General features: G+C 42.1%; 2 protein-coding genes across 3 annotated transcripts in view; one reads left to right on the top strand and one right to left on the bottom strand.

The window, feature by feature from the left end:
- The window catches only part of tmem178b (transmembrane protein 178B), a 154,081-nt gene extending 145,815 nt beyond the window's left edge, over nt 1-8,266 (top strand). Inside the window, exons 3-4 of the mRNA XM_046072156.1 lie at nt 5,296-5,433; nt 7,686-8,266. Coding sequence (XP_045928112.1) covers nt 5,296-5,433; nt 7,686-7,936 — 389 coding nt within the window. The 3' untranslated portion in view covers nt 7,937-8,266. The remainder of the gene's footprint in view (nt 1-5,295; nt 5,434-7,685) is intronic.
- Nucleotides 8,267-14,025: 5,759 nt separating this feature from the next.
- Nucleotides 14,026-27,156, bottom strand: part of cnot4b (CCR4-NOT transcription complex, subunit 4b) — a 49,892-nt gene continuing 36,761 nt past the window's right edge. The window contains exons 11-12 of one of the 2 annotated variants that reach the window (XM_046072211.1): nt 21,747-21,977; nt 14,026-16,969 (exon numbers count right to left, since the gene is read on the bottom strand). In XM_046072211.1, coding sequence (XP_045928167.1) covers nt 16,653-16,969; nt 21,747-21,977 — 548 coding nt within the window. In that variant the 3' untranslated portion in view covers nt 14,026-16,652. The remainder of the gene's footprint in view (nt 16,970-21,746; nt 21,978-27,156) is intronic. The other variant, XM_046072212.1, reaches the window with a different exon arrangement.

Genomic DNA, 27,156 nt, shown 5'->3' with positions numbered 1-27,156 from the left:
AGGGTGCAGAGTGAGGGGAAAATATGGCTCAAAGTAGAGCATGAACTCATACTGACCTACATGAGCCTTCTATTAAAACAAATGAAGCAAATACAGGTTTATCTCATTCTCAACTCTCATCTCTCAAGAAACAAGAGCTCCAACCTCAGGGGAGCATGAATGTGCTCCGCAAATTCACATCGATCTTCCTGTAGATGTATCAAATATACCAGAAGTCTGAAACAGCAGGGTTTACTAAGGAACTGAACCACAGAATATTGAAGTAAATATGCTCTATAGCAGTTTGACCAAAGCAGAATCTGAAGCAAAACGACACGATATGTGAAGAAAGAGCATGTGTGCATAGTGTGGATGCTCAGCATGATGAATCATGAGTTCTACAGTGTCACTGGCTGTCAGACTCATGCCTTACAGTAAAAATCCGGGGTCACCAGGTCACAGTGTGTGACGGACAGGCCTTCTGACAGGGAGTTCCACATGAGTATCTGCATGTGTCAGAAATATATCTAGGACAGTCAGCCTGAAAAATGCTCCAGTCTTTGAAATATTGTCTTACTTGTATATATGCGATACTTCCTAGAGTTTGTTTCCATGTCTGAAGACACTGTCACCATGACGATACAGAATAGAAAGTTAGAAACGCAGATTACATCAAGTGGACATGAATAATGCAAGGTACATGGTAGATTTGTTTATCATTTTACAGCACAGGGTTGTGTAACAAGATGAAGTTGTAGTTCCCTTTGCGCTACTTACAAAAAGCAAACATTAAACAAAAACGTTATACACTAGATGGGTGAGTAAATAAGTCTTAGAAATGAGTCACTGCAAAAACTAAAATCTTAGTAAGATTAATTATTGTAATTGAAGGCAAAATATGCTTGTTTTTTGTCTGACAAAAAACTCCTCCGCGAGTAAACGGCGTAGTTGTCAGAGCAGAATCCAAACCGACTACGCGTCTTTATTTGTCCAAAAGCTGCAGCGCTGCTCCCGGTTCTGTCCTAGCTTAGTAGTTTAGTAGGTCTCTGCTGGCCAGCGGCGTTTCAGTCCCCCTTTCTGCCTGGCCCTCTCCACACAACGCTCTGAAGCCTCTGTGATGTCCGGATAATCTCAACCCTGATAGGCTATCATGACTCAACATCATGCGAGTTTCTCACTCGAGTTGAAAATTTTCAACATACGTACGTGAAGGCCTTCGCCTCGCCGGCAGCGCCCCCTCTGCACTGCCCGACAGGAAATTGCGGCTTTCTGCCTCTTTGCATTGACTTTGTATGTAAACGCACTGCCTACAACGTTCGCTTTGCTTTTGGTCTAAAAGCACCTTTAGTATTAGGCGATACCATGGATGTAGTGGGTTGTAAGTAGTGTGGCATTAAACAATATAATCAAATTAACAGAAGTAGTTCTGAATGATTTTATTTACTTACTTGTGCTGAGCAAATGAAGCCTCATTGGAAGCCTCCATTCTGATTCTCTCTCTGTCTTCTCCCAGCAACACAAAAACATTTTCCCACCTGACAAGCACTCAGTAAATTTCTGCTCTTTAAAGCAACCTGAATCATTCCTCCACTAATTCTTCACTGGTGCGATGACGGATTTCTGGCAGTGTAAATGCTTTAACTTTTATAGTGGATTTTCACATGTTTTTATTAACCTGGCCTACAACGTGTTTCTTTTAATATAAAGAAAATTGCAGAAGTCCTTCTAGCTGTTTTGTCTCTATATTTGTATTTTATTCTACATTAAGTCAGAGTTCCGATGGCTTCTAAGCTTGTAACCCACAGCGCAGATATGGAACATTGTGTTAATTCAAGCGGAGCACTGAAGTCTCACTTGCATTACTTCTCACTATTACTCAGCTCATGCGCTTATGGCAACGCCATTTGCTGCTAAAGCTCTACCATCACCCCAACCTCCTCCTCATGTGCTAAGCTTTTAGTAAGGTTGATTTTTATCTAAGAGGGGTTGTTCATGTATGTGTTTATGTAGGGGGATTAGTTCTATCAGCATTATCCTTGTTGCTTCTATGATTCTGTGAGAACTCACTCAAAAAGCACAGCCTGACAGTATAACCATAATCAGTATGCCAAAACCAAAAGCTTTATGTACTTTCCTTGATTTGGTAAATATTGTAAAAACCCAGGGGAAAAAAAAACTTGTTACTGCTTGTAAAGCTTAAGAGCTGTGAGCGCACAGTAATAACTGAAGGCTACTCAGGTGAGCTTCTCCCGTTTGGATTTTGGTGGTTGGACTGGAAGAGGACACAGTTCAATGGTCTTTTAGTGAGTTAATTATACTGTTTTTTTAACTGAATACCAAACGTGTAACCCTAACCCTAAGTGAACGATGGTTCTATGGATGTAGGTCCAAGCTCCACAGGTTGTCCGGTAAGAACAATATATATATGGGGTTGGGTCAATGAATCCAGTTCATAACACACATTGAAGTGCCACTCAGTCTTTGTTGGAAGTTTAGGATATCCCTATGTGAATGTGGTTACTACAATAAAGGGTATATAATATAATAATCTGCAATAGTAATAGAAATATAAGAAAAACAGTGCGAAGATCTATAAATGAGATACAGTCCTCATAACTGTTAGGGAGGGTTAACAAGGTGCAAACTCTTAGAAAGGCTCGTATCTACTACTACACACAGAGGAGAGAGAGGAAATGCACGATGGTCCCATTAGCTGGATATACTTACTTTTTACTACGGGTCTGCATGTGCATGATGGCTGCCTCTTGTGTCCTGCTGTTTGGAGCGTTGGTTGTGCACATCCTCAGCAATGAATGCAACGCGTTCACAAGATGCACATGAATGGTAAGGTTAACCGACATGATGTGGCGGTCGAACTATGACAGGGACTCGAGCTCCATCAAAAGAGGGATGCCTCTACCGAAAAACTGTTGAAGAGTGGATTACCTTCTGAACAATGTACATTACCAATAATTAGACTCTTAATGGAGAACACAAAGGTTGCAGTTTGCTTCGTAGACGTAATGTGCTTACCATGAACAGTCTGGTCCAGCTGGTAATGTTAATATGAACTGAAATCCTGCAGTCAGCACTGAATCCCACTGGGCTGGAAACATCTGCTGCACTCTATATACAGATTCTAACTTTCAGCCGTGTAGCTGTATCTGGCCACATTCCATGTTTTCACCAGCTTCACATCACTGATTGAACAAGAACTGACAAAAAACCACTGTGCCTCAGACACAAAACAGGCGCGTGAGTCAGAAATGAAACCAGCAGTTATTTTTAATGCTATGTATTTTTTTATTTTTATAAGATTTGCTGTCACTTAACACATTTAATCACCTCTTTAAGTCACACCAATGATCTCTTTCTCTTCATGTGATTTCTCCCTACAGCAGTAATTACTGTAAGAGCAGATTAACGCTAATGATATCTTATGTGAATTGTAGGCATCTAGGTAATTAGCTGTGTCTGGTTTGACTGATCTTGGATCTTTTTGGCCAGGGCTCTGGCTGATGGGTTGAGCAGGGATCAAACATAAACTTGTGAAAGTGACTTGTGTTCTCTTGATTCAGAAACTCATCTGAAAGGCTGAAACACATCCGGAATCATATGAACTGAATAAGGTGATAATGTCAGATGTTTGTTTTCAGCTCCTTCTGGCAGGATGAGGGTAGAATACATGCTTTCTCAGATCAGAGCAGAAGCAGGTCAGCACGAGTTTCAGAACCCATTGGCTATTGACTGACAACAAAGCCTCTGGGGGCTTCTGGTGTAGCCAGCAGATATCAACATAGCAGATAACAAATATCCGGTCCAGGACTTCCTCTTCCATGTGTCATTGTTTCATCCAATGCGTTCTGCCTCTTTTGCTCTCCACACGGAATGTTTTCTTGCTCAGACTACAAACGAACTGCAAACGAACACAAGAGCCCTTCAGATAACAAAATCTTGTGCCTTGCCTATATTCTGCATTCATATGCAGGAATCTGTTCATAAAGATTAGGTCAGCACCGTCTGAGATGTCGCATTGGATGTTTCTACAGCACCCACGAGTCTCAGTGCCATTTGTGAGGGTGTCTTCACTTTAGTTTATTCACTGTGTTACTGTGGCATCATTTGAGACTCATTGAATAATTCTGATTTAGTTAAGCAGAACACATCTTTCGTGTCAGTTGTACAGTTGGAGTTTTTGAAATGCTAAACCACTTTGTCAAAATGCACCAGCTGTTTAACTTTAAGTAAAACTGGACCAGTGTGTCTCTGACTGACACTGATGGTCTTTATGGACTGTGTGGAAATTATTTTCTGGCTGATCTTTACTGATATACAGTATAAACATCACATTGACAATAAAATACAATCTACAACTAATCGTGTTGTAATAAGTAATCACTTACGTTATAATAAACCATTTCCTTTTTCATGTTTTAGAACATGTTGTAGATTATAACAGTGTCTACTGCAAAGTAAAAGTGCATTATGGGAAGTCTCCTGGCAGTCTAGGCCTATGGCAGCATAACTGAAGGATGGTTCAGGGCTCACCCTGGCCAGCCCTAACTATAAGCCTTATCAAAGAGAAGCATCAAGTTTGGCATTTTGGCCATCACCACCTTGGTGTTTTGGAATCAGAAGTGACGAGAGGGTGGAGCTAGCTAGCTAGCTTGGTACATCTGTAATTCACGATAACTATGAAATTAACTGCGAAAAACAGGCTTAAAACAAAATGTACTTACCCCCCCCAAAAAAACAGCCGAATCCTTTAGTACAACTACACAAAACATTTTGACAAAAGTGGTAAAATTAACTTTCATAAACAGAAACACACTGTGAAAGCGGTACAGTCCCTCACACTTTAGAATATAGTTTTTTCTAACTTGTCCTCTTCTCCACTGGTAACTATTGTGTTGAAAAAATCTCTTGTCTTGTCTGCCATCTTTCAGACAGAATGAACATGTGCGGCTGTGGTAGAGCGGGTTGCCTGTTAATCTAAAGATCGGCGGTTCAATTCCCGGCTCCTCCAGGCTGCATGTCGAAGTGTCCTTGGGCAAGATACTGAACTCTGAATTGCCCCTGGTGGCTGTTCCACCAGTGTGTGAATGTGTTGATGTTAGTTTCTGTTTGAACACTTAGGCTCAGTGTGTGAATGTGATGTAGTGTGAAAGTGGATGCAAAGACTAGAAAGGCGCTATACAGAGCATTTACATGTGTGTTTCATGTTTTGTTTAATTCACAGCTGCACTGTCCTGTTCAGGTCAGTGTTAAGTTGTTATTCTACTGATGTTTCACCTCTCTCCTGTTGTGTTTCCTCAGACTTGCGGCGAATGACGGCAGGTTTCATGGGCATGGCGGTGGCCATCATCCTGTTCGGTTGGATCATCGGCGTGCTAGGCTGCTGTTGGGACAGAGGCCTCATGCAATACGTTGCCGGCCTCCTCTTCCTCATGGGAGGTGAGTCACACACGTGGCGATTTTGTGTTGTGGCGGGTGAATTTGCCCAACCTACCAGCCACAGTGGCGCGTAAATGTAGTAAGTAATGCACAGAGCGATTTGTGACATTTCACAACGCAGACTGAACCACAAGTCTACTTGTTTCACTGGGACACTTTCACATTGTCATTATTGATAGGACTATTTAAGCAGTTAGGTTACCTAAAACCAACAATGCTCAAATGACTCTCGTTAGGAATAACGCTGCATGTGTTGTTAATCCCATTTAGTGATGTTGTAGGGTGTTCCACAGAATTTTGTTACGCAGCCTCACTATCATAAAGGACATCAATACATGTATTTTGCCAAAATGGTGAACTATTCTTGTCTCAAAATAACAGTAAATTCACAGCTAAAACATTATCCAAGTGTGAATTCATTTTACATACATCTAACTACTATGAGAAGCATTACATACAGTCTGACTACCAGCACAAACTGCCTATGACCAGAGAGAAAAAAACACAGCAAACAGCAATGTGTGTATTTGTGTTCTCATTAGTGAGTGTTGATGGTGGTAATTTAGACTGATGAATGAAAGTGCAGTGTATGAGCGTGCATATCCAGCTCCTGCCTCCCCTAAGCACACACAGAGACACACACAACCCTGTGTGTCCCACTTCCTGGCAGTGGACAGTCGGTAGTAACTATATACACACACACACACATACAAACACACACACACACACACACACACATACACACACAAACACACACAGCTCTGGCTTGGCAACTACACACTCAATTATGATGGGCCTTGGATTAGTGCTGTGCCCTACAGTTGTATAATGAACAGGCAATTAAAAAGTCAATTATGTTGCTTGGCAATGACGGCACAAGAAATAGCCTGGGTCAGTCTGTAGTGGCCAATCACAGCGAAGCAGCCCACGGGGTCACAGAGCTCCCAAAATGAGGCCTAATACAGAGCCTGCAGTTTCAGCTGCTTCAGCTGAACACAATCCAAAGTCATTTAGATGAGATAAAGTGGGCACGTTATTTAAAAACACAGCAAGTACAGTACGGAATGTGAGTTGTTTGGTAGCATGTTCTCCTTGTGTTCTCCTGGGTTTATGCCGATACTTAGTGTTTTGGTGGTGAATCGGACTGAGGCCTTTTTTTCTGGAAATACCAATTCATTCCCAAAGCGTCCACAGTAGAGCAATGAAGAGGGTATGTGAGGCAGTTCTTTTCAGTTAATGCAGAGACAGGATCAGGAGATCTACTGGAAACTTTATGGTTGACTCACGAGACACTGAGCTGAAAAAATTCTGTAAATATGTTTTGTAATGAACATAGTTAGGAAACGTTTTTTTATATTTTATATATATTAAATGCATCTGCTAGCTGCTCACTGCCCAGTCAACCTCACTCCCCGACGCCTTAGGTAGGACACACACTGGCGACTGACGCTAGTGGCAGTGGGTTTGAGCCAGTAGTACAACCTTGGAGGGAACTGTTACACCAACACGAAAGATTTTTTCTTCTCTCTCAAGCTACTTGACAACAAGTATGCTTGCTTAACATACAGTTGTGGAGGTGAGAAAGTAGGATGGGTTTTAACTTCTCTCTCAAGCTACTTTAACTACATCTGTCACTTTTCATGTGAACAACCAAATGCGTCTCAAAGTGTGAGCCGCTATCTCCAAATCTCTGTGGCCCTTTGAAACAGCTATAAACACTGTTGCATTTAGGTCAACCTACCCTGGCCTTTAAGGTTCGAAAAACGTGGTGGTTTTGGTATGGACAAGGTAATGGCTGACGTAAAAACACAAGCTAGTAGGCATTGACTTGATCAAAATGTAACCAATCTTACTATCTTTCCCTCACCGCAACAAAGTGTTTCCGTAGCCTTAACCTGACCTGGGTCACAGGACCTGGACTTACATCTCTGGTGTCAAAATCCTGTGCTTTGTATATCCAACTAATCACCCCGACCTACTCTCTATGAATTCTCTGCAGTATAACAATGTTGTACTTCCTGGATTGGATAAAACTTTGCCAGTGAACATAATACAGGCAACAATTACATTTCTTCCTATTCATAAATTGGAAATACAATGGGCAGGATAGAAAGATATTTGCAGGACACAGAGCTGGATATTGGCACCAAAGAGCTTTTTCACCGGTAGATGTCAGGGTTGTTGCAAATTTGAATTTGGGGGTTTGTTGTTCTTTAACTGTGACAGAGGTTTAACACATTCTGTCGTTGCAGGAACTTTCTGCATCATCTCCCTCTGCACCTGCGTTGCCGGCATCAACTTTGAGCTTTCCCGTTACCCGCGGTATCTCTACGGCCTGCCTGATGACATCGGCCATGGCTATGGCTGGTCCATGTTCTGCGCCTGGGGAGGCCTGGGCCTCACCCTCATCGCGGGCTTCTTCTGCACCTTGGCTCCCTCCGTTCAGCCGATACCGCGATCCACCTGCCCCAAGTCCCGGCAGGAGAACGGGACCGTCTGCTAAAGCTGGCAGCTGTGAGAAGACCAACTGAACCCACAGATTGACAACAAGCAAACAGAAAAAAACTGCTCCATGTCTTCATCCGTCCACTCATCTCCAGTCTTTCTGGTTACAGATTCTTTTTTATTTGTGTGTGTGTGTTTAAAATGGGTGTCTTGGTGGTCTGCTATCTTGAAAATAACTGAAGAACTAAAGAAATATTATCAAAAATATGAAGTTGTGCTTGTTTTTATGTTGTGGAGCAGACCTGAAGTGGACCCTGACCAAGAAAAGTTGCAATGGAAATACACAGAGACACTTAAAGACTAGATTTTTGACAGTGGAGTGGTTGTAGCAAAAGAGGGTGAACTTAACATGGAAACAGCTTCTATTAACTGGTCGACTGATTTTGGAGAACTCAATGAATCAGCAATATGGGAGGGAAACAATCAGATTGTTAAGATCAGATCAAGTAAAGATCTTTGACAAAGTTTCTCATGGACTTGTGGAGCCTCTTGAGGGATTATTCAGAATGGAATGGACCAGACATGAAACCATGCGACTTGCTAGGCTGGGATCATGTTTAGTGGCCATCTGTTAACTTTCAGCGTTCCAGCTTCTGAGGTCCCTCCAGTTACTTGGGACACGCAGGCAGCGAGGAGATCCAGGACCTCCACTATTGTACATTATTGTACAGAATATTCCAGACAAGAGACAACCAGGAAATGTCATGTTGGACCATTTTCATTCTCGTTTAGGTGCGTTCCATTCCTCCTGATGATCCCATATGCTGTTTAGCATTTTATACATGCATTCCTCTTTTATTCAAAGTGTATTTTCCTTTTAATGAACCCTTCATGTTGGGAACGAACTGTCAACTGAGCGTAATTTCAGAGCAAATGTCGTGTTTGATTTTTTTTCCATACTAGTCATAGAGGTAAATGTGTGTGTGAGTGTGTGTATGTGTGGGGAGGTGTTGTTTTGCAGTCTCTATAGAAAAAAAGATGTAAAAAATGCTCATATTTTCAAAGTGGAGCCCTGCCTTGGGTACGTATAAAGGCATGAGCTTTGATGAACAGAAAGACATAATGGAGAGATGTAGTATCCTGTTTAACCCGACTGACTTCTGCATTGTCATCTTTTCTGGAGACATGGCAGATTTAGAGGAAGGAGGCTTAAGTAACAGCATATGATAAGAATACACTCCAGCTTTTCTTCCTGGGAATCTGTGACGCTCTGCGAGCTCCGAGCACACGGCTTTCCCTCCAGCTCCAACAGCCGAGACCTGGCAGGGGTAAACAGTGCAGTCTCAAAGCACAAGGTTAAAAAGGTGTCAGCTTACTCGGTCGAAACGCGTCTACGCTGAAGGAGATAAGCTGTGTTCAGCATCTGCAAGAATCCTCGAGGCCTCGGCCGCCAATCATGAGTCAGGAATCAAAATACACACAAATATTTCTATGCATATTAGGGAGGATGATCATACTGATAGAAACATTTAAAACTCCAATTAACCAAATGCAGCAGCTACTGACACCCAGAGCTGAGCTTTAAACTGCAACAATACAAGACAAAAAGCATACATTGAAAGGCAGCGGGGACTACAGTCAACTTGATCCTCCATTGGAAGCAGCAGGATAGCCAAAAACTGAACTAATTGAAACTTTTTCTGATACCCGTTTACAGAAATGCTACGTGCAGTACTTTGATTCTGTGGACTGTAAAGATTCTGGTTTAGATCAGGGAGTCCCAACCTTTTTTGGATGTAGGGACTGGGAAGCAAGCCAGTCTTGCAGACCAATGGAGTTTACCTATGCTTGCGTGTTCTGCAACTATTGTCAGACACTGCCTTTATTCCTTTATTATACAAGTAAAATGACTTCTGCCAAGATTCAGTCCAGAGAATGATGCCAGTATGCTTTATCAAAAATGCTTGATGACCCCCTACGCCCTTCCAGTGTTGGAAGTGGGTGGCTGGGGGGGGGGGGGGGGGGGGGGGGGGGGGGGGGGGGGGTAACTGACCATTTCAGACTTTCCAAAACCAACATGACATTCACACCCATTTCACACCGGTGGTGAGAAAGTGAGCAGGGTTTGTCTCTCTGTAATCATGTAACAAAGCTTTTTCTGTCACTTTCTGTGTGAACAACAGAACACAACACTATGATCATCTTCCAGGAGAGACCGATAATGTGCAGAGCTATCCCCTTATTGAAACGATTATCGCGTTTTGCCTTTCACCCCGCCTTCGAGTGATTTCCAGACTGGTTTCGACAATATGTTCCAAGCTTTTCTAGCATTACCCAGCTCTTGTGATTGGATACAGATACAGACAAGTAAACATAGACAGAACACAAGTTGATGAATGTGAATTACATTTGAACAAACAAGTCCATTCAATCAAGACAAGAAAGTGTCACAATGTGTCAATAACCATAAAAACAAAGTTAATAAATGACCTTTGACTGTCACATTTACAGACTTCATAATCTGCTCTTTATCTGTCAACAAAAATCAATGAAGCCCTTAGAGCCCATACAGTACATCTATAGATGTCAGAAGCATCTTTGCTGACCCAGTACCCAACACTTCTTAGAATGGCAGAGGTTTCTAATAATCAGCATTAACTGTTGGCTTCTTTGCAACCTGTTTGATCATCTTGACTGTTTCTTGATGTATTGGACTTTATTGTTTGAATGTCACTGTGAGTAGAGTTAAATCATGAAATGATGGTCGGCTAACAATACAAAAAGACACAAGGTGTAATACACCGGAGTTCGAATTTAATAACAGAAACTCATGCAGCACATTCTGGTTCCCTCGATGGGTTACAGTTACATCCCATCTCATACAGATCAATCAACATCTTGCTCTGTAACGTTGGTTTCGCTGAAGAATTGGCTGTATGCTAAAATTGCACAAATAGTAGGCAGGATGAAGTCAGAAACTGTGTGGTGAAAAATGAATTCAGTAATATTTTGAGGGTTGGGTATTGAGAACCAGTTTCAAGTTGGAACCATTACCAAATTTCCAAGAACCATGGATTCAATAGGACATGTGCATTTCAAATCTGCTTATCGGTTTCTAACTTCTTGCATATTTCTGCTCCAAATAAAACTGCAGTGAGCATTTTACAGTCCATAAAAGTGTCACTTATCTGCCAGGACCTGCTACGGGACCTAACGTTAAGCAGTATGTAAACAAAGCATGCAAGAAGAAGATACTTTTGTTTCCATTCCTGAACCATGGCGGTCTCTCTGTAGAAAGCAGAAAGCACTCAAAAGTTTTGCTTAGCTTCACTAAAAAAAGAGAACAACAAAATCCAACACCTGAAATAAGGACATTTGGTGCGAGGCAGGAAGCAGCTCCAACATGACAAAGCATATACTTCAACACGGCGTGAATCTGAAGGAACGCACGCTAACGCTAACAGTAGCAACGTCTCAGGTACAAAACACAGGTGAGCTGATGTTCACCTTTTAGGGAAAACCAATGATGGCTACAAATGATTCCAATATATATTTTTCGTTCGATAGCAGTCCCCAGAGACGCCCCTCTAGTACAGAGACTCCCTTCACTTAAGCCATAAAGTGGAAGGTGAACAAGGAGGAAGAGGATAAATGTCACAGTCGATAAATAGAATCGGAATCAGAATCAATAAAACTAAAACGATACCCAACCCTAATTATTATTGATTAAAAAACGTTTTAATTTACAATGAGACCGTCTCTGTGGGCTCTAAAGAAAATCCTACTGGGAGAGAGGGAAGGAGATTAGAGCAGTTTAAAGCGATGGCTGCTATGTGGGTTAACATCTTTGTCATAGCTTCTTTAGTTAGTGATAGCGCCTTCAAAGGGTTGAATGAAAACCACTCACCCTTCTGTGCCCAGCTAAACCCTTACAACCAGAGAGCAGGGCAATGAGATATGACAGTCAGTTTTTTTTCAATAATAAATTAATTATAAAGTTATCTGGACACGTCAAATATAGTTTTCTGGTGAACAGGTCTTCGATTTCTCGCGGAGTCAGTCCTCTGAGCCTTCAAAGAGGCCCTCACACAAAACCAGAGCATAAATGACAGATCACAAACTGTGTAGGAAGGAAGGAACACATAATCTTATAATAACATACATCTTGTCTAATGACATAACGAGGTCCTCGTCATACATTTACTGTTTAAAAGGCCTTTCCTGAGATAATGAGATATTCATCCATTAACTCTGGTAATGGGTTAGAAAATTAAAGAATCCAAAACGAAAATGAAATAATTAAGTTGCAGCCTTGACATAATGGACCAAAAATGTTCAGCAACCATGTCTCGTCCTTAATTCAAAAACGCAATTTCATTACACATATGTTACAGTGCGTATTTATTAATGCAGCCCGTACAGAACATGTAGTTTCTTGGATGAATGATAAAATAACATTTTCGAATAATGAGTTTCAGACCGTTTTCTTAAATCATTTCATAAACATAAATAAACAGTTTATCATAATCATTTATCTTTTTAATATTGAACACTTTGGGGCTCCATACTTTTGTTCTCCAGGCTGATGCGACACATGTGGATGCAGATGATTGGCGCAGTCAGAGAGACGGAGAGAAAGACAGACGTGTCCCTACAAATATTATTTGAAAATAACCAAACCTGAGCCTGACCGAACACCGGGGCTTTACACAACAATACACCCCAAACCTGACAGGAAACCGGATGATTTGTGTGTCAGGTTTGGCCAAGGCAGCAGAACCCTATTAGCATCAATTTACTCATTTCTGTCAGCTAATGTCACACTGTGAAGGAGATTTTCAGTTTATGATTCCTTTAGTCTCATTCTGTAACCATACCACACCGGGTCAGAGGTGAAAAAAGTACTTTTTGAGTAAATACCTGCAACGCAACCTTGTTCACAGACATATTTAAAGACTTTCCTATATGTATTCCTGCATGTAGTCAAAACTAATAAAAGCTGAGTAAGTAGGGAAGCACACAGGCTTGGACTTACTGTATGTCAGGATACTGACATTTCAGAAATAGCTCAAGCTGACAGACTGAAACATGACTCACCCAAACAGCAGGATTCGTCAGAGCCAACTGAAAGCCTCCTCTTTTCTGAGCTAATTGATGAAAAAAACACAGGCCGAGATTTTAGGACAGAGATACTGCAACTTCCATTGTGGACGGACGTTAAAAACAAACCTGAACAATCAACCTTTAACATCAGTAATGTGTCTGTTGAGTGAACATAACATGAGAAAAAAGAAAAAAGGAAATGTTCAACTGTGGAATGTAAAATCACAACAAAATAAATCTCATCGGTGTGTTTACTAATGATGTCGGTTGTTGTGCATGTTGGTGAATACAAAGTGTGAGGTGAGAAAAATGAGACAGGAGAAAAAAGGGATTCAGAGAGTTGATGAGCGAATGGTCTGTAAATAAATACGTTTTCACCAAGAATGGAAAAATTCCTACACAGAGGCAAACAAGGAAACATTCAAAACTGTTTTTACATGGCAACATGGCCGAGATGTGGCTGGATGCCTCCAGATGACCTACTGGTGACATGAATAAAGATCTTCAAACAGCTGAAGGGGTACGTCTACACACCAATTAATGTGTCGATGCATCAGACTGCCTAATGGATTTAAATAGCGTCTAGAAACTCTGCCCGACATTGGTCACTTAGCAAAAAGGAGGAGTCATTTTTTTCTGGAAAGTGTGACAGTGTCACCAGTGACTATAAGCACGCCACTGCCAGGCTCAGCGTGAGCACTTAATTCGCTCTTGACATTATCTGCAAGCTGCTGCCTCCTCAGCATGATAAAGTTAATTGGCACACACTGAAAGCAGCGTGAACCATTAGAGCGCCTCACTAGTTGGTCTTGACGGGGAACATGAAACCAAATGAGCTCAAAATCAAGGTCCCACATGGATAAAGACAACCGATTCAGATTCAGAGTTTGACCAGGCAACACTGATGTTGTGTGAGTGGTTTGTCTCCGGGGACTGGTTCGCTGACGTGGTTTAACTTTGTCGCAGGAAAAGAAATGTGTGTATGACTGGAAGCTCCATCTGACGGCAGAGATAGAGGAGAAATAAGGACCAAACTCATCACACTTCATGTATTCTCTTTTATTTAATATCTGTTTTATGTTCCTAGAGAGGTGTGATCCTTCTTTTTAGACATGTTTACATTAATTCTCAAGAATAGATATAACAAAAGGACCGTTCAGAACTGAAGCTTTTGGATGAGAAAGGCATACATGATTTACACCTCATGTCACTGATGGTTTGAGTTGGTCTTATGAGTATCCCAGCACACAGCGCCTCAACAATCAACCAATCTGAAATGAGACTCATAAAAATGGAAAACTGCCACAAATCCTTCTTCAGGAGTCCTTACTGTTTAATTCAAGCGAGCATCCAGCTAAAGCCCAGTCCAATTGAAAATAAACACTCTTTTTAAATGTTCTAAACAGACCTCTTTGACTTCAGTATAAAACCGACAGGTACAAAGTACAAATCACATGAACAACAGTGTTTGCCATGAATATCAGCATCACTCATGCAGTTGAGGCTGTCGTGTACTGTATGTCTGGGACAATAGGAGAGGTCCTGAAGACAGCTGACAGTGAGCGCCACACAGTGGCACTGTGCTAAGATGGTCCACATGCTGCCACTGTATGTCTACATTCTACCCTCTGATACAGAGGTTTGGCCAACAGTTCTCCTGAGGGCATTCACCTAGCAGCAGATTTAGACCACACTTTCTCCTGTTGCCTTGCAAGACTTTCAAGACCCAACCCCATTTACTGATGTGTAAAAAACCCTGGGACCATCTGTGTCCAGCCCAAAATGTATGACTGTGTGGACCATACACGCCGTCACAGGTGAGCACATCCATGTAGATAGTTCATGGAACTTTTTCTTAGCGACCTAGAGGTAGTCTCTGCTTTACCGACCTTCTAGCACCACCTATTTCACAAGGATGTCCATATTCATTTGGCTGTGCCACTTGACTGAATGGGCACTAAGCCCCTATACCTACCAGAAGTACAGGCTTTGAGCCACACGATTTCACGGCAATGCGTTCTAAAATGTGTCACCTGAATTTCTTTACGTGACATAAGCATGAGCTGCAGTTTCAGACATCACAACAAAGAGTGCTGCAGCAGCAAACAACAGGATGAATCTGCACTCTTTGTGCTTCTGAGTTTCTGAAAGTCAGCTTTGGAAAATATTGCTCCTCTTAAGGAGTGGTTGGTGACCATTTGACTAGGACAAGTGATTAACATATTTTATGCCTATATATACACCTTATTGATTAGCCTACACTTAAATTATTGCAGACATGTGGATCTACGCTGTAGATTCAAGTTCAGCCAAATTCTGGCCATACCCCCCTTACCATTGCCTACTTTATACCAGTGTGAGGGATTTTCCCTTTGCCTATTTAAATAATACTGTTCTGAATGTAGCCATATCCCATAAAAAATTCTAAAGATTATTTTTATTATCTTTAGTTTAAATCATTGTTTTTTTAATCCCAAATGGAGTCAGATCAGATCACAGTAAATACTCTGCTTTTCTACCTTAACAGACAAACTGCTTTACAAATGTTGCATCTCACTGCAAGTCATGCAAAAAAGCCTGGTTCAGAAAGTCACTAGAAAGAGAAGTTAACAAGAAGCTACCATGGCCACTATGATATATAGCTAGTAACTATATATATATATATATATATATATATATCTCTATCTATCTATCTCTAAATTACTCAACGATGGCTTAAAATCATAGAATATTTGCCATCAAACCAAATGTGATTTTAGTCATTTAGTGAAGTCATTTTGATTTTTAAGCTTAAACAGACACCAAATCCTGCTCTCTCTCTCCATCTGGTGGTTATAAAAAGCCACTGTCCCAGATTTTATTTTAGAAGTAGGAGGCAGGACGGCCCTTCACTTTCAGTTCAAACTGTACTGGTGACAATCTGCTCTCAGTTTGAGCTCAGGGGATTTGGACTGCAGAGAGGGTGCGAGCAGCTGTGGTCATTACGAGCGGCAGAATCCCTGTTGCTGGCTCAAATGTAGCTCCACAATTCCTCTTGCATGTTCAAATCATCTGTCACGTTCATGATTCGGTCGTCCCTCGCACACAAACCTAATGCTGCTCTTACAATAGTTCAATAGCTCTCAATAGTTGACTTACGGCCCAAGTAGTGCTCAGAATAGTTTTGAGCTTCCTCACTACTTCTGTCAACACTTCCATAGCTGTGTAGCTCCTTACAATACCATACATAAACTGTACTAAGCCTTTAATTTCTTCCTGATCAAATAATCGAGGGTCTGATTGTCTGATGCAGCTTGTTGTCTATGAATGACTTCTCTCAAGGGTTCTTGGAGACAGCTTCTGTCAACTGAGGCTGAGACTTATGGAGAAACCTGTTCAGTCGGGTTTTAAAACATCACATAAGTCTGCTGTTTATTCCAAAGCACCTCTCTCTGAACATGACAACTTCTTGTTTTAACAGAGCGACTATGCTTCCGTCTCAGCAGCACTTTGTGATCATGATGCATTCAGACAGTGTTAGGAGGTGTGGCTGGGGTACCCTGCATAGACCAGCTCTAACCAGAAAACAAGACAAGAAACGCCAAGAGCTCAGAAGATCTGGAGGAGGACGAAATTAAAATATTATTTTATTGTATTAGTTGTTAATAGTTGTTTTGTACTCTTGTATCTGCTCATTCGGTTTGGTTGGAGGTGGTGATGTGTGTGCGTCTGTGTGTGTGTGTTGACATGATAGCGTCGCTCTGGGTCTGTGTTGGGGGTCTGAAGGCTGTCTGGAAGCCCGGTGGTGGGGAGTGGAACAGGTTGGTGGGGGCCGGGTAGTGCGCCCAGCCACCTCTGTGGGGGGATGGCTGACTCTCAAAGCGGCCATTTTGTGAGGCGGAGCAGGACGGGGCATCCATTTCTGTGAGTGCCTGCAAGGACTTGAGCCAGTGTGGAGGATTGTCGTCTTGAAGAGAGTCCAGACTATGGCCACTGGAGGCTGGGATCCCTGCAGAGGACAAGGTAACCAGACACTCAGATACAACATTTGAAATTAAATTACAGTTAATTTAAAATTACATTTTAAGATACAAATAAATGGATGAGATTCTGTTTTCATGGCGAAATGCTCCATTTACCTGTATGTTCAGTATTTTCATATTGCTCACAAACATACGGAAAATGCATTGCGTTCACCAAAGAAAAAATATAGACACCTTATCTCGTAATTCTGAAAAAAGATGTGAGAAGTGAGAAAAGTTAAATGAGTCAGTGGAGACATGAGGTTTTCTTTTACCATCAATCTGAATTGAATTATTTCATCATTCATTTCTGCCCCAACTATTGAATATTACATTATGTTCACCAGAAGCTCACTTTTATTTTGAAATCTGCTGTGACGCGATTTTACCGTAATGCCTAGAAAATACACGCATCGCAAAACAAAGCAGGGGCTGGCTTCACATGACATATTTTCTCATAATTCTGAGATAATTAGGTGAATAAAATGTATTTCAGTACAAACAAGATTAAACAAGTCAGTAATGTAGAACAATTACATCCACAAAAGGATACAACATTAAAAGCGTACAGCAGCAACAGATATTTCTCAAAACCCGGTAGCTAGGTTACCAACATTGCAACTCGAAGGCTGACAGTTCAGTTGGAGACTTGGGTGTGTTATGCTAGTAGCAGATAAAGCAGCCTTGAGCCACTGGCCTCAAGCAGGGAAGAGGAGTGCAGAGTTAGAAAGAAGTGAGCTTAGCAGATCACTTCTTTCTGTGAGCAAGTCAGAGATGGTCTAACCTCCTGGAGTCTAGTGAGCTCACAACACCGCCAGGTTTTTTTTCAAACTTTTTTTTCCCTCCAACTGACGCTGACTCAAGTGACTTCACTTGAGGACATTTTTCAGATTTCACACAGCTCTCTCTGGATACACAAAATGCTTTATACATCTAAATCAATACAAAAGCCTCCTGCTGATGTTAGCTAGTTGCTAACTTTGACTGTGTACTATTATGAGTATGTAGTGTATAGTGGGTTTATTAGAGCTTTTTCACTGATACTGGTAGAAACAACACAATGAGCTAAAAGAGGCTTAAAAGCTTGTGGAGCTGCAGCGTTAGTGGTAATTCCCTGTGGGGGTTTCACTGCAAGTAACCCCTTTCACATTACACAGTCATCTAATTCATTGTTAACATTAAAAGATTATAATTACTGGAGTTTGTGAACCAGACAAATCTGCTGAGCTCATGGTAGACCCCCCCCCCCAGCCATTCAGATAGAATGAGGATCCGGTCGGATCGAAAAGTCACACGTTTCACTGCTCTGATTTGTTGTCGGTCTGGACCTGTGTCCAGTCTGCAGGTCTGTCCAGCTCACGAAACTCAGGGTCTGAACAGGTATACTGTCCAGACAAAATAAATATTTGGGCATTCTGGTGCCAACCCTGATGTCATCTACAAGTAGAAATAAACATCACTCACACATGGAAGCAAGGTCACAATCTGTAGGCACAAAATACAGTAGTTGATGGCAGTACCAAATAAGATGTGGATAAGATACTACTCAGCTGGTTTCTATTTGACAAAGGAATTTCATTTGATGCTATTGACTTGTGGCGATGTATTAAATCAAATCAATTTAATGATATCTTTTAAAGGTAATATTCAAGGAACTACATCTGCAGCCTTGTTCTGTAAAAATCATCCAACAAGTGGTCCAACACATTTCCATGGGTCCATCTGTCCTCCCTGTTGAACCACATACTACCAGAGAATACCTCTGTTTCCAGGTCTGAGCTGGGAGAAGACTAAAAACAGGATGAGCTCATCCACAAGGTAACAGTAGCTACAACCATTGGTGCTGGGTGGAAGTATGAAGTATGACGCAGATAGTAGTTCCAAAAGGGATTGTTTTATAAATAATAAGATGATTTCGTTTCATAAAGACGACAAATTCACGTGAACTCCTACCTTATTACAGTGCTCTGTCTACTGAACTAAATGGGCGCTGAAAGGGTCACAGGAATTTGTCATATACAGCGTGCTAGCCTTAAAAACCCAGCTGTATTCTAACATTAACTTAGCTCTCCTCATTAGCTAGGTTCCTTACATGCTTTCCAATAACTTTTTAAAGCTGGGTCTCCGACATTGACAGCGTTGTCTTGGACAGATTTGTGCGGTTGTGTTCATGAGGGGCCCTGCGAAGGACTGGCGACCTGTCCAGGGTGTACCCCGCCTTTCGCCCGATGTAAGCTGGGATTGGCTCCAGCCCCCTGCGAACCTGTACGCAGGATAAGCGGTTGACGATGGATGGATGGATGTTCATACGATTTTAAATAGGCCTAGTAATAAAAATCAATATGTGGCGGTCAGCGCTGATATTGTGGCACAAATAAATGAACGTATGGGAAACACTGTATACTGCTCCTGATGGCCATCATGGTGTGATAGTTACTTTCTGTTTCTGATGAGCAGTTGCCTTAGCCTCTGCTCATGGGTGCACAGATGTGTGCAAATGGAGCAGTGTTGGACAAGTAACTCAGAAATTGTAATATTTTACTAGTTACTTCTAGCTACTCCTTAAAAAAGTAATATTACTTTACTTAGTGCTGGGTGATAAAAGTAACTAGTTACGTTACTAGTGAGCGAGGGAGGAGGTGCTGCACGAATATATGCTCCTCAATGATTTTAAATACTCCTAGTAAAAAATTAAAAATAAAAAGAAGAAAATCAACATGTGGCGGTCAGCGTTAATTAAACAAAGCAGCCTCTCGCAGCAACGAGCGTGTTTTTCAAAAAGCATATAGCCTAGGCCAAACGTTTCTTTACGCCACCGGCTGGAATAAAATAATTAAGTATGTAAATCCGACTTTTGAACTAGGACTACTGTTTCTCTGCACATGTAGCCTGTTTATAAGAGCAGTTACAAAATGTTATGTTAACGCCACTCTCTCCCAACAAGTCCAAGCATCAGTGACAGTAGCTGAAGGAGTTTCTTCAGCAGATGCTTCAGTAAATCAGATGTAGAAATGTTCGCAGTTGAAAGCATTTTGCTGGTCGCACAGAGTTTACACTAGACGACAATGTTCTTTGCATCTTAGACTGTGACACAATAAGGGCAGTAGCTACTTACAGCTGTGGAAAGAAAACATATCTCTGGTTTTGACCTGTAACTTAACTGTATCTGGATAATGACAACTCATCACAGGCTTTTGCATTTACCTGCTATAATTACCTGTGCTTTCTTGATCTCAATATCCAAAATTAGCTATGGTAGGAAGGGCTGCAAAGAACTGTTCATTTTCAATATCTTTTCATCTGCAGGATACTTTGTTGATTCATCATTGGGTGAATAAAATGTCCCAGGTTCCCAACAACTGAAAAACGAGTTTCACTCTGCTGTAATGGATTTCTCCTTTATTTGAACTGTAATGTACACTGAACAAAATTATAAACGCAACCCTTTAGTTTTTGCCCCCATTTATCATGAGTTGAACTCAAAGATCTGAGACTTTCTCTATGTACACAAAAGGCCTATTTCTCTCAAATATTGTTCACAAATCTGTCAAAATCTGTGTTAGTTTTGCTGACAAAATCCATCCACCTCACAGGCAAAGTTGCAATCAGGTTGAAACCCTGATGAGGACGACGAGCATGCAGATGAGCTTCCCTGAGACGGTTCCTGACAGTTTGTGCAGAAACTCTTTGGTTATGCAAACAGATTGTTGCAGCAGCTGTCCGGGTGGCTGGTCTCAGACCATCTTGGAGGTGAAGATGCTGGGCTGGTGTGGTTACACATGATCTGCGGTTGTGACATCGGTTGCATGTAATGCCAAATTGTCTGAAACGCCTTTGGAGACGGCCTGTGGTAAAGAAATGAACATTCAATTCACGGGCAACAGCTCTGGTGGACATTCCGGCAGTCAGCATGCCAATTGCACGCTCCCTCAAAACTTGCGACATCTGTGGCATTGTGCCGTGTGATGGAACTGCACATTTTGGAGTGGCCTTTTATTGTGGCCGGCCTAAGGCACACCTGTGCAATTCATAGTTTTCAGTCACGTGACCTGGAGGGCAAGACAACAGACCAAGATAGCGGCTCACAGCGCGACTCCCCGCAGAGACGCCGCAAAAGCAGTCAAATTTTATTTGGATCACCTTTCAACTTAAGAAAAACAACGATATGAACACAAACTGCAAGTGTCGGGCATATCTGATCCATATAACGTTATAGCATCCGCTGCAGCATTTCTAGCGTTAAAAAACGGCAGATCTCTGCCGCCGCTCAACTTTAGTAATGTTTACTTTTACCTTCTGGGGAATCCCTCACCTAACACAGCCCAGGCTTGTCTCCTTGATTAGCGCATCCGAAAGCACAACCATCCAGCAACATTTGGCAACGCAAAAGTAACAAACTCCTGGTTGGCAGGCAGTGGAAAATAACGACTTTTTTGCCCTCCAAGGGAGCGTTTTCCTTGGAATGCGACGTCACGTGAAAACTATGAATACCCATGCTGTCTGATCAGCATCTTGATATGTCACACCTGAGGTTTTTGACAGATTTGTGAACAATATTTGAGAGAAATAGGCCTTTTGTGTACATAGAGAAAGTCTTAGATCTTTGAGTTCAGCTCATGATGAATGGGGGCAAAAACAAAAGGGTTACGTTTATAATTTTGTTCAGTGAATGATCACTATGAGTGTAGAGGGAAGCTTCATTTAAAAGCTCATTATGGCCTTTTGAGATAAATCTAGAGCTCCTGAGCAGGATCTGGCTTCTACCTCTGATGATGGCTGGGTCCATCCAGCTGGCTGTGCCATCCCAGCAGAGGCTGTGAGAAACATTCCCAGAAACCCCCAGTGTCCCCGTATGGTTGACGCTGGAGGATGATGACGATGAGGAAGACGAGGAGTTGGGCAGTCCTCCAAAGTTGATGTTGATGTTGGGTAACAGCGCTCTGAGTCCCTCCTGCCACTCTTTCACACTTATACTCTCTACACAACTGCTGTTTTCTGCATGGAAACAGGGAGAGGGGAAGCTCTTAGAAAAAAACTATGCCACTAGCAATACATAGATAATGGTATTAGTTTCTGTCAGGAAAACTCAACACAATGTGGACTCACAATGTGGAATTTTAACGCTAGCAGACAACTCTACACTTGGTGGTGAAAGTGAACGCTGGGCTGCCGGTGGCAGCTTTAAATGCTGCTAATTAATACTGCTGGTAGCTCAGATTTTGTGAGAGTTAGGAGTAGCTTCATTTGTTTTGTGGGTTCTATACACTGAATGCTAACGATGTAAAGCCTCGAAGTTAGGGGCAAGAACAAAAGCCTGGTGGAGCCACATGTTATTCTATCACAAATGAACATGTTGGCCTGTGAGACTGTGGTACAATAGTCGGGATTTAGAGCCAGTGGGGATGGCTTTTGTTTGAAAGGTTTCAATAGTACAGGTCACTGGAATACTAGAGTTTCAGTACGGATGCTAAAAATATTTTACTATGATATACTGTATTTAAACAAGCTCTTTCAACATAACCAATCACCAAAATAAAGTACATTCGTTGTCTAAACACAAGGAGCTGTACAATTCCTTTGGCTGAATAAAATAGTCAGAAGTTGGCAAAATCTTCTAATAAAATAAGTAAATAAGAAGACGAATCTGACCAGACAGTCAATGCAAAGTTTTTAATATTCTCTGCTAAGGATACGTCATTCAGAGTTAACTGCTTTCCTTTGCTATTCAATAGTAGGAAAGGCTGACATGTTTTTATATTAGTGAACAATCATTTAAATATGTCACAATGTGCTAAGACAATCTGACTAACATCGAGTTTTCTGTTCCTGTAGCAAACAGTGTAGCCAGGTCAGTCAGATTTGACATTTGATTTAAGTCCCGAGGCTGAAGAGGCTGCAGCAGCCATGTTGTCTCCTGCAGCCCAAAAGCAGTATAGTGGTGCTGTGGTTGGGAGCTGGAATTATTTGGAGCTCTGTCTAATGAGATATTGCAGATACCCTACGAGGACAACAGCCTTCCCAGTTACCATGGCTCTATGAATAATACATACTAATTGGCAGGATGATTGTTGGTTGACCTACTCATTAACCCCCACAGCTTGCTTCCTACAAGACAGCTAAGGAATAGAGGAGACTATGGAAATGCCATGAAATAGTATTTATTACATTAGACATGCTGTTACCATATCTATTACTTTAAGCATGAAGTCTAAGAAAGATTCCGTTAATTATACTAAGCTTTGCAATTAAATACTGTAAAGCACTAACCCCCACAACATGAGTGATTAAGAGGAAACAATCCTCCCTCAATATTCTCCTGTGATCCTAGCTTGGCCTCACTAAGTCCTTTTCATTTTAATCTGGCATAAACATCATCACCTATGTTGCCATTTGCATCCTCAGATAAACAAGGGCCCCATGTTTAATTCATGAGGCTGAGAGCTGCCTTCAAAATCAATTTAACCAAGTTTTCCAATGCCACTCCTTTAGAGGGAGGAATTATTTACCACTCCATTAGGTGATGTTTTTTTTGACTGCTATCAGACGAAGGTTGTCTGCCAATGCAGCCTCATCTTCTTCAGCTAGTTTCATTTAACCACCAGTGTCTTATTCTTAGACATTGAGAGATTACTGCAAATTATGTTAATCACGGCAGCTCAGAAATGGTGGAGATTTACTGCTTGGTTTGAGTAACCTATTTCTGTACAGGTCCGCTATATGGTCAAAGCTTTTGGTTTTGTGCTTTTTGTTAGTATGCCTGGCTAACCAGCTCCTTGTCTTTTCTCCAAGTATGAGCCTAGCCTCCCTGCGGTGGAAACTCATTTGCATCTGTGATCTCGTCACGACCGTGCTGGAGGTCACAGTCTCATGAAGTCAATAGAACCACATCAACAAAGAGCAGCAAAGCAATTCTGAGGTCCCCACGGAATCCGCATTGCTGCTCTTGGATCTGAGGCTCGATAATTTGCTGGAGTCTCCGTTCCAGCACCCTGGAATAAACTCTCCCAGGGAGGCTGAGCAGTGTGACACACCGATAATTAGAGCACACGCTCCGATCCCCTTTATTAAAAATGGGAACCACCACATGACTTTGCAGAGGCATCAGCCAAGACAGCCCAACAATGTCCAGAGCCTTCAGCATCTCAGGGTGAATATCATCCACATGCGGTGCCTTGCTGCTTTTTCCATAGATAGACAATCGGTCAGAAGTTCTTCATCCTCTGCTAAACACAGACTGATCCAGGCCCTTCTTTCCCTTCCTGAGTTTGCTATAACATCCTTAAGGGCCAAATGAAAATCCATAGCCTCCCCAAAACTCTTCCTACACCCGGGTTTTTGCTTATGTAACCACCAGCCATTCTGTCTTCCTGATAACGGTCTGCTGCTTCAAGAGACCTCTGGGCAAACCAAGCCCAAAAGGCCTCCTCCTTCAGCTTGATGGCCTCCGTCATTCTTAGATTGCCATGATAGGCACCAACAACCTTCTGCTCACAACTCCAAGCAGCCGCCTCCACAATAGAGGCTTTGAACATGGCCCACTCGGATCATCTACAGCCTCCCTTGGGATGCACGAGAAATTCTTCTGTAGGTGGGAGTTAAAGACCTTGTAGACAGGAGCCCTTCTCTACGCGTTCCAATTTACCAGATCTGTCCGGCAGCTTCCCCGGTCACTTGATCCAACTCACCAGCGGGTAGCAATCGGTTGACAGCAGACAACTTCACTAGCAGAGAAGTCCAATAACCAAGCACCACTCCGGTTTAGATCATGCAGGCCTTTCCTTCCAATCAACCCGCTCCAGGTTTCTACATCGCTGCCCACGTGAGCATTAAACTCGCCCAGCAGAACATGTTATAGATATAGCATTATGTAAACTCTTTCGTCCTCATCCTCACAGTGAAACATGCTATTGAAAATTAGAACAAAAAGGATCAATCTAACCACCGATGGATGGTTTGAAAGATGTATCAAGGAAGCCATCTACACCAGGGTTGAGAAGCCGTCATTGAACAGGGGAGGGGGTCTACGCCACCACTTATCCCCCACTTACAATGCTGTCCTTTCATCACTTCCCAGGAAACTCAACAAACGTAACCTAGTGACCTCAGGTGAAGATACCAACGATGGTCGTTCAGTCTTGGCCACAGGTAGTCTTAACGACTGTAACGACTGTCGTCACAGCAACCAGGAGCACTAACGAACCAGCGGTATCGATGACCCGGGCCAACGACCCCACTGAGGTTAAATAGCTGAGTTTCCCTGCCAGTCAGTCAGAACTGAAGAAGTCCTTTGGATGAGGGACGAAACGTCTTCCAGTATCTTCAACCAAGTCCAGTTGCCCTTGATTTTAACCTTCATTGGATAACTATGACCTGGATGACTGAGAATCTTCACAGACACCTCTCGTTTCAATTGATTTTATTTTTTGTAAATATCACTGTAAACTGCATACCTGCCATGTCTGAAAGAAAAGCTTGAGAGGTTTAGAAATAGTAACTAACATGGGCAGGGCTTACCTAATGAAAAATAACTTAATAGCACTTGGTGCAGGATTTTAAACTCTGTGGTTGGTCTCCTTGATGATTGGCTTGTTGTTCTGTGGTATCAGGGAGTCCTTCCTCTTTCATCTCCAACAAACACACTGGCAACCAGAATGCCACTGTACTGCATTTTTAAAAAAAAAGGAATGGAACATGGAAGCAACACATGCTGTACAATGGCTACATGCAGGTATTTTGCAAGTTTTAACAAACAGACATCAAGTGCTGCTCTTGAACCTGACGAAAGCAACTGTTTAAAAGAAGTGGACGTACTCATCGTGACGTCACCAGTTGGTTCGTGGACTGCCGTTTTGAAGCCTCTAGTCTGGCCGATAGGGCGCCGCCATGTTGAGTTTTTGCAACCAGGAAGTGACTAGATTTGGACGAGACAGTGGAGCTAACGGCTGTGTGTGGAGCTAGCTAGCTTGCTTAGCTAGGTGCATCTGTAATTCACTTTCATCTTAACAGGGCTGACAATTTGTCTAGAGAACAACCATCTTAAAACTAAATGTACTCACCAGAGAAAGTGAACAGCCAACTCCTAATAAGCTTTTTCAACAGCGATGGTTAAATTTACACAGTGCCGTGGGTACGAGTCACTCTAGCCTGATTGACGGGTCGCCATGGTAACGACTTGTCAATCACAGATAATCCCGCCCTGACGCATACTCTGCTTTATGGTCTATTTTCTTCTAAATGGGACCATAATTTGCTAAATGATCATGTTGTATTGAAGAAGACCGGAAACTAGTGATTGAGACCATAAATACAATAAAGTGTTTACTGAGGTAATAAATCAGGTGAGAAGTAGGGTCATTTTAACATTATTTCTAATGGAGCTGGACTTCTTTTTACAACCAGAAGAGTCGCCCCCTGCTGGCCGCTCAACAGAATGTAGGTTTATGGGACTTCCACATTGGATTCACGTCTCAGACCGGAAGCTTCCCGCTTTAAGCAACTTCTAGAGTGATCTTTCTGTGTGCTGGTCGCAGATTTGTCCACAGCATCCAATACTAAATTGGAGACCAATGGCAACCCTGTCTTCTTCGGATGAAAAGTTTGAGGTTGAGAGAGAGGGTGAATAAAGACCCATGCTAAATTAAATCAGCATTTAGCTCTGCTGAGACAGGCAGAAAAGAACAAAAACTGGTATTCCAAGCACATCTTGTTGGTGTTAATAGTTCCAGCCTGTGGTTTGGCATTGCTGGTTACGTAAGCGAGACAATCAGCTGATCAGTAACATTAATTGGCAATAAAACGGTAAAGTTAGCTTAGAGCATGGAAGCTCAGATCCACCAGCTAAACTTTCACTGCCCTGGTTGAAAAAATTTAATGTCAGCTGGATTGTTTTTTTCTCCAGCGCTGTGCTTTAGCTTGTGGTGTGAAATATGCAATTTTAGTTGGATTAGTTTCATGTAGGTTCTCTCTCTCTCTCCGGGGATCTGTTTTGGCTTTGTCTGTTCGTGAGACAATCAGCTGATCACTAATTGGCAATAAAAGGCAGCTTACAGGATCAGCCAGCTACTCCTTTACTGCACTGGTGTGTGTGTGTGTGTGTGTGTGTGTGTGTGTGTGTGTGTGTGTGTGTGTGTGTGTGTGTGTATATAGTCCCCTCCAAAAGTATTGGAACAGTAAG

This window comes from Micropterus dolomieu, linkage group LG16 (assembly GCF_021292245.1).
Source record: "Micropterus dolomieu isolate WLL.071019.BEF.003 ecotype Adirondacks linkage group LG16, ASM2129224v1, whole genome shotgun sequence".
NCBI lineage: Eukaryota > Metazoa > Chordata > Actinopteri > Centrarchiformes > Centrarchidae > Micropterus > Micropterus dolomieu.
Note: the sequence above shows the minus strand (reverse complement) of the source record. Positions and strands in the feature narration are given on the sequence as shown.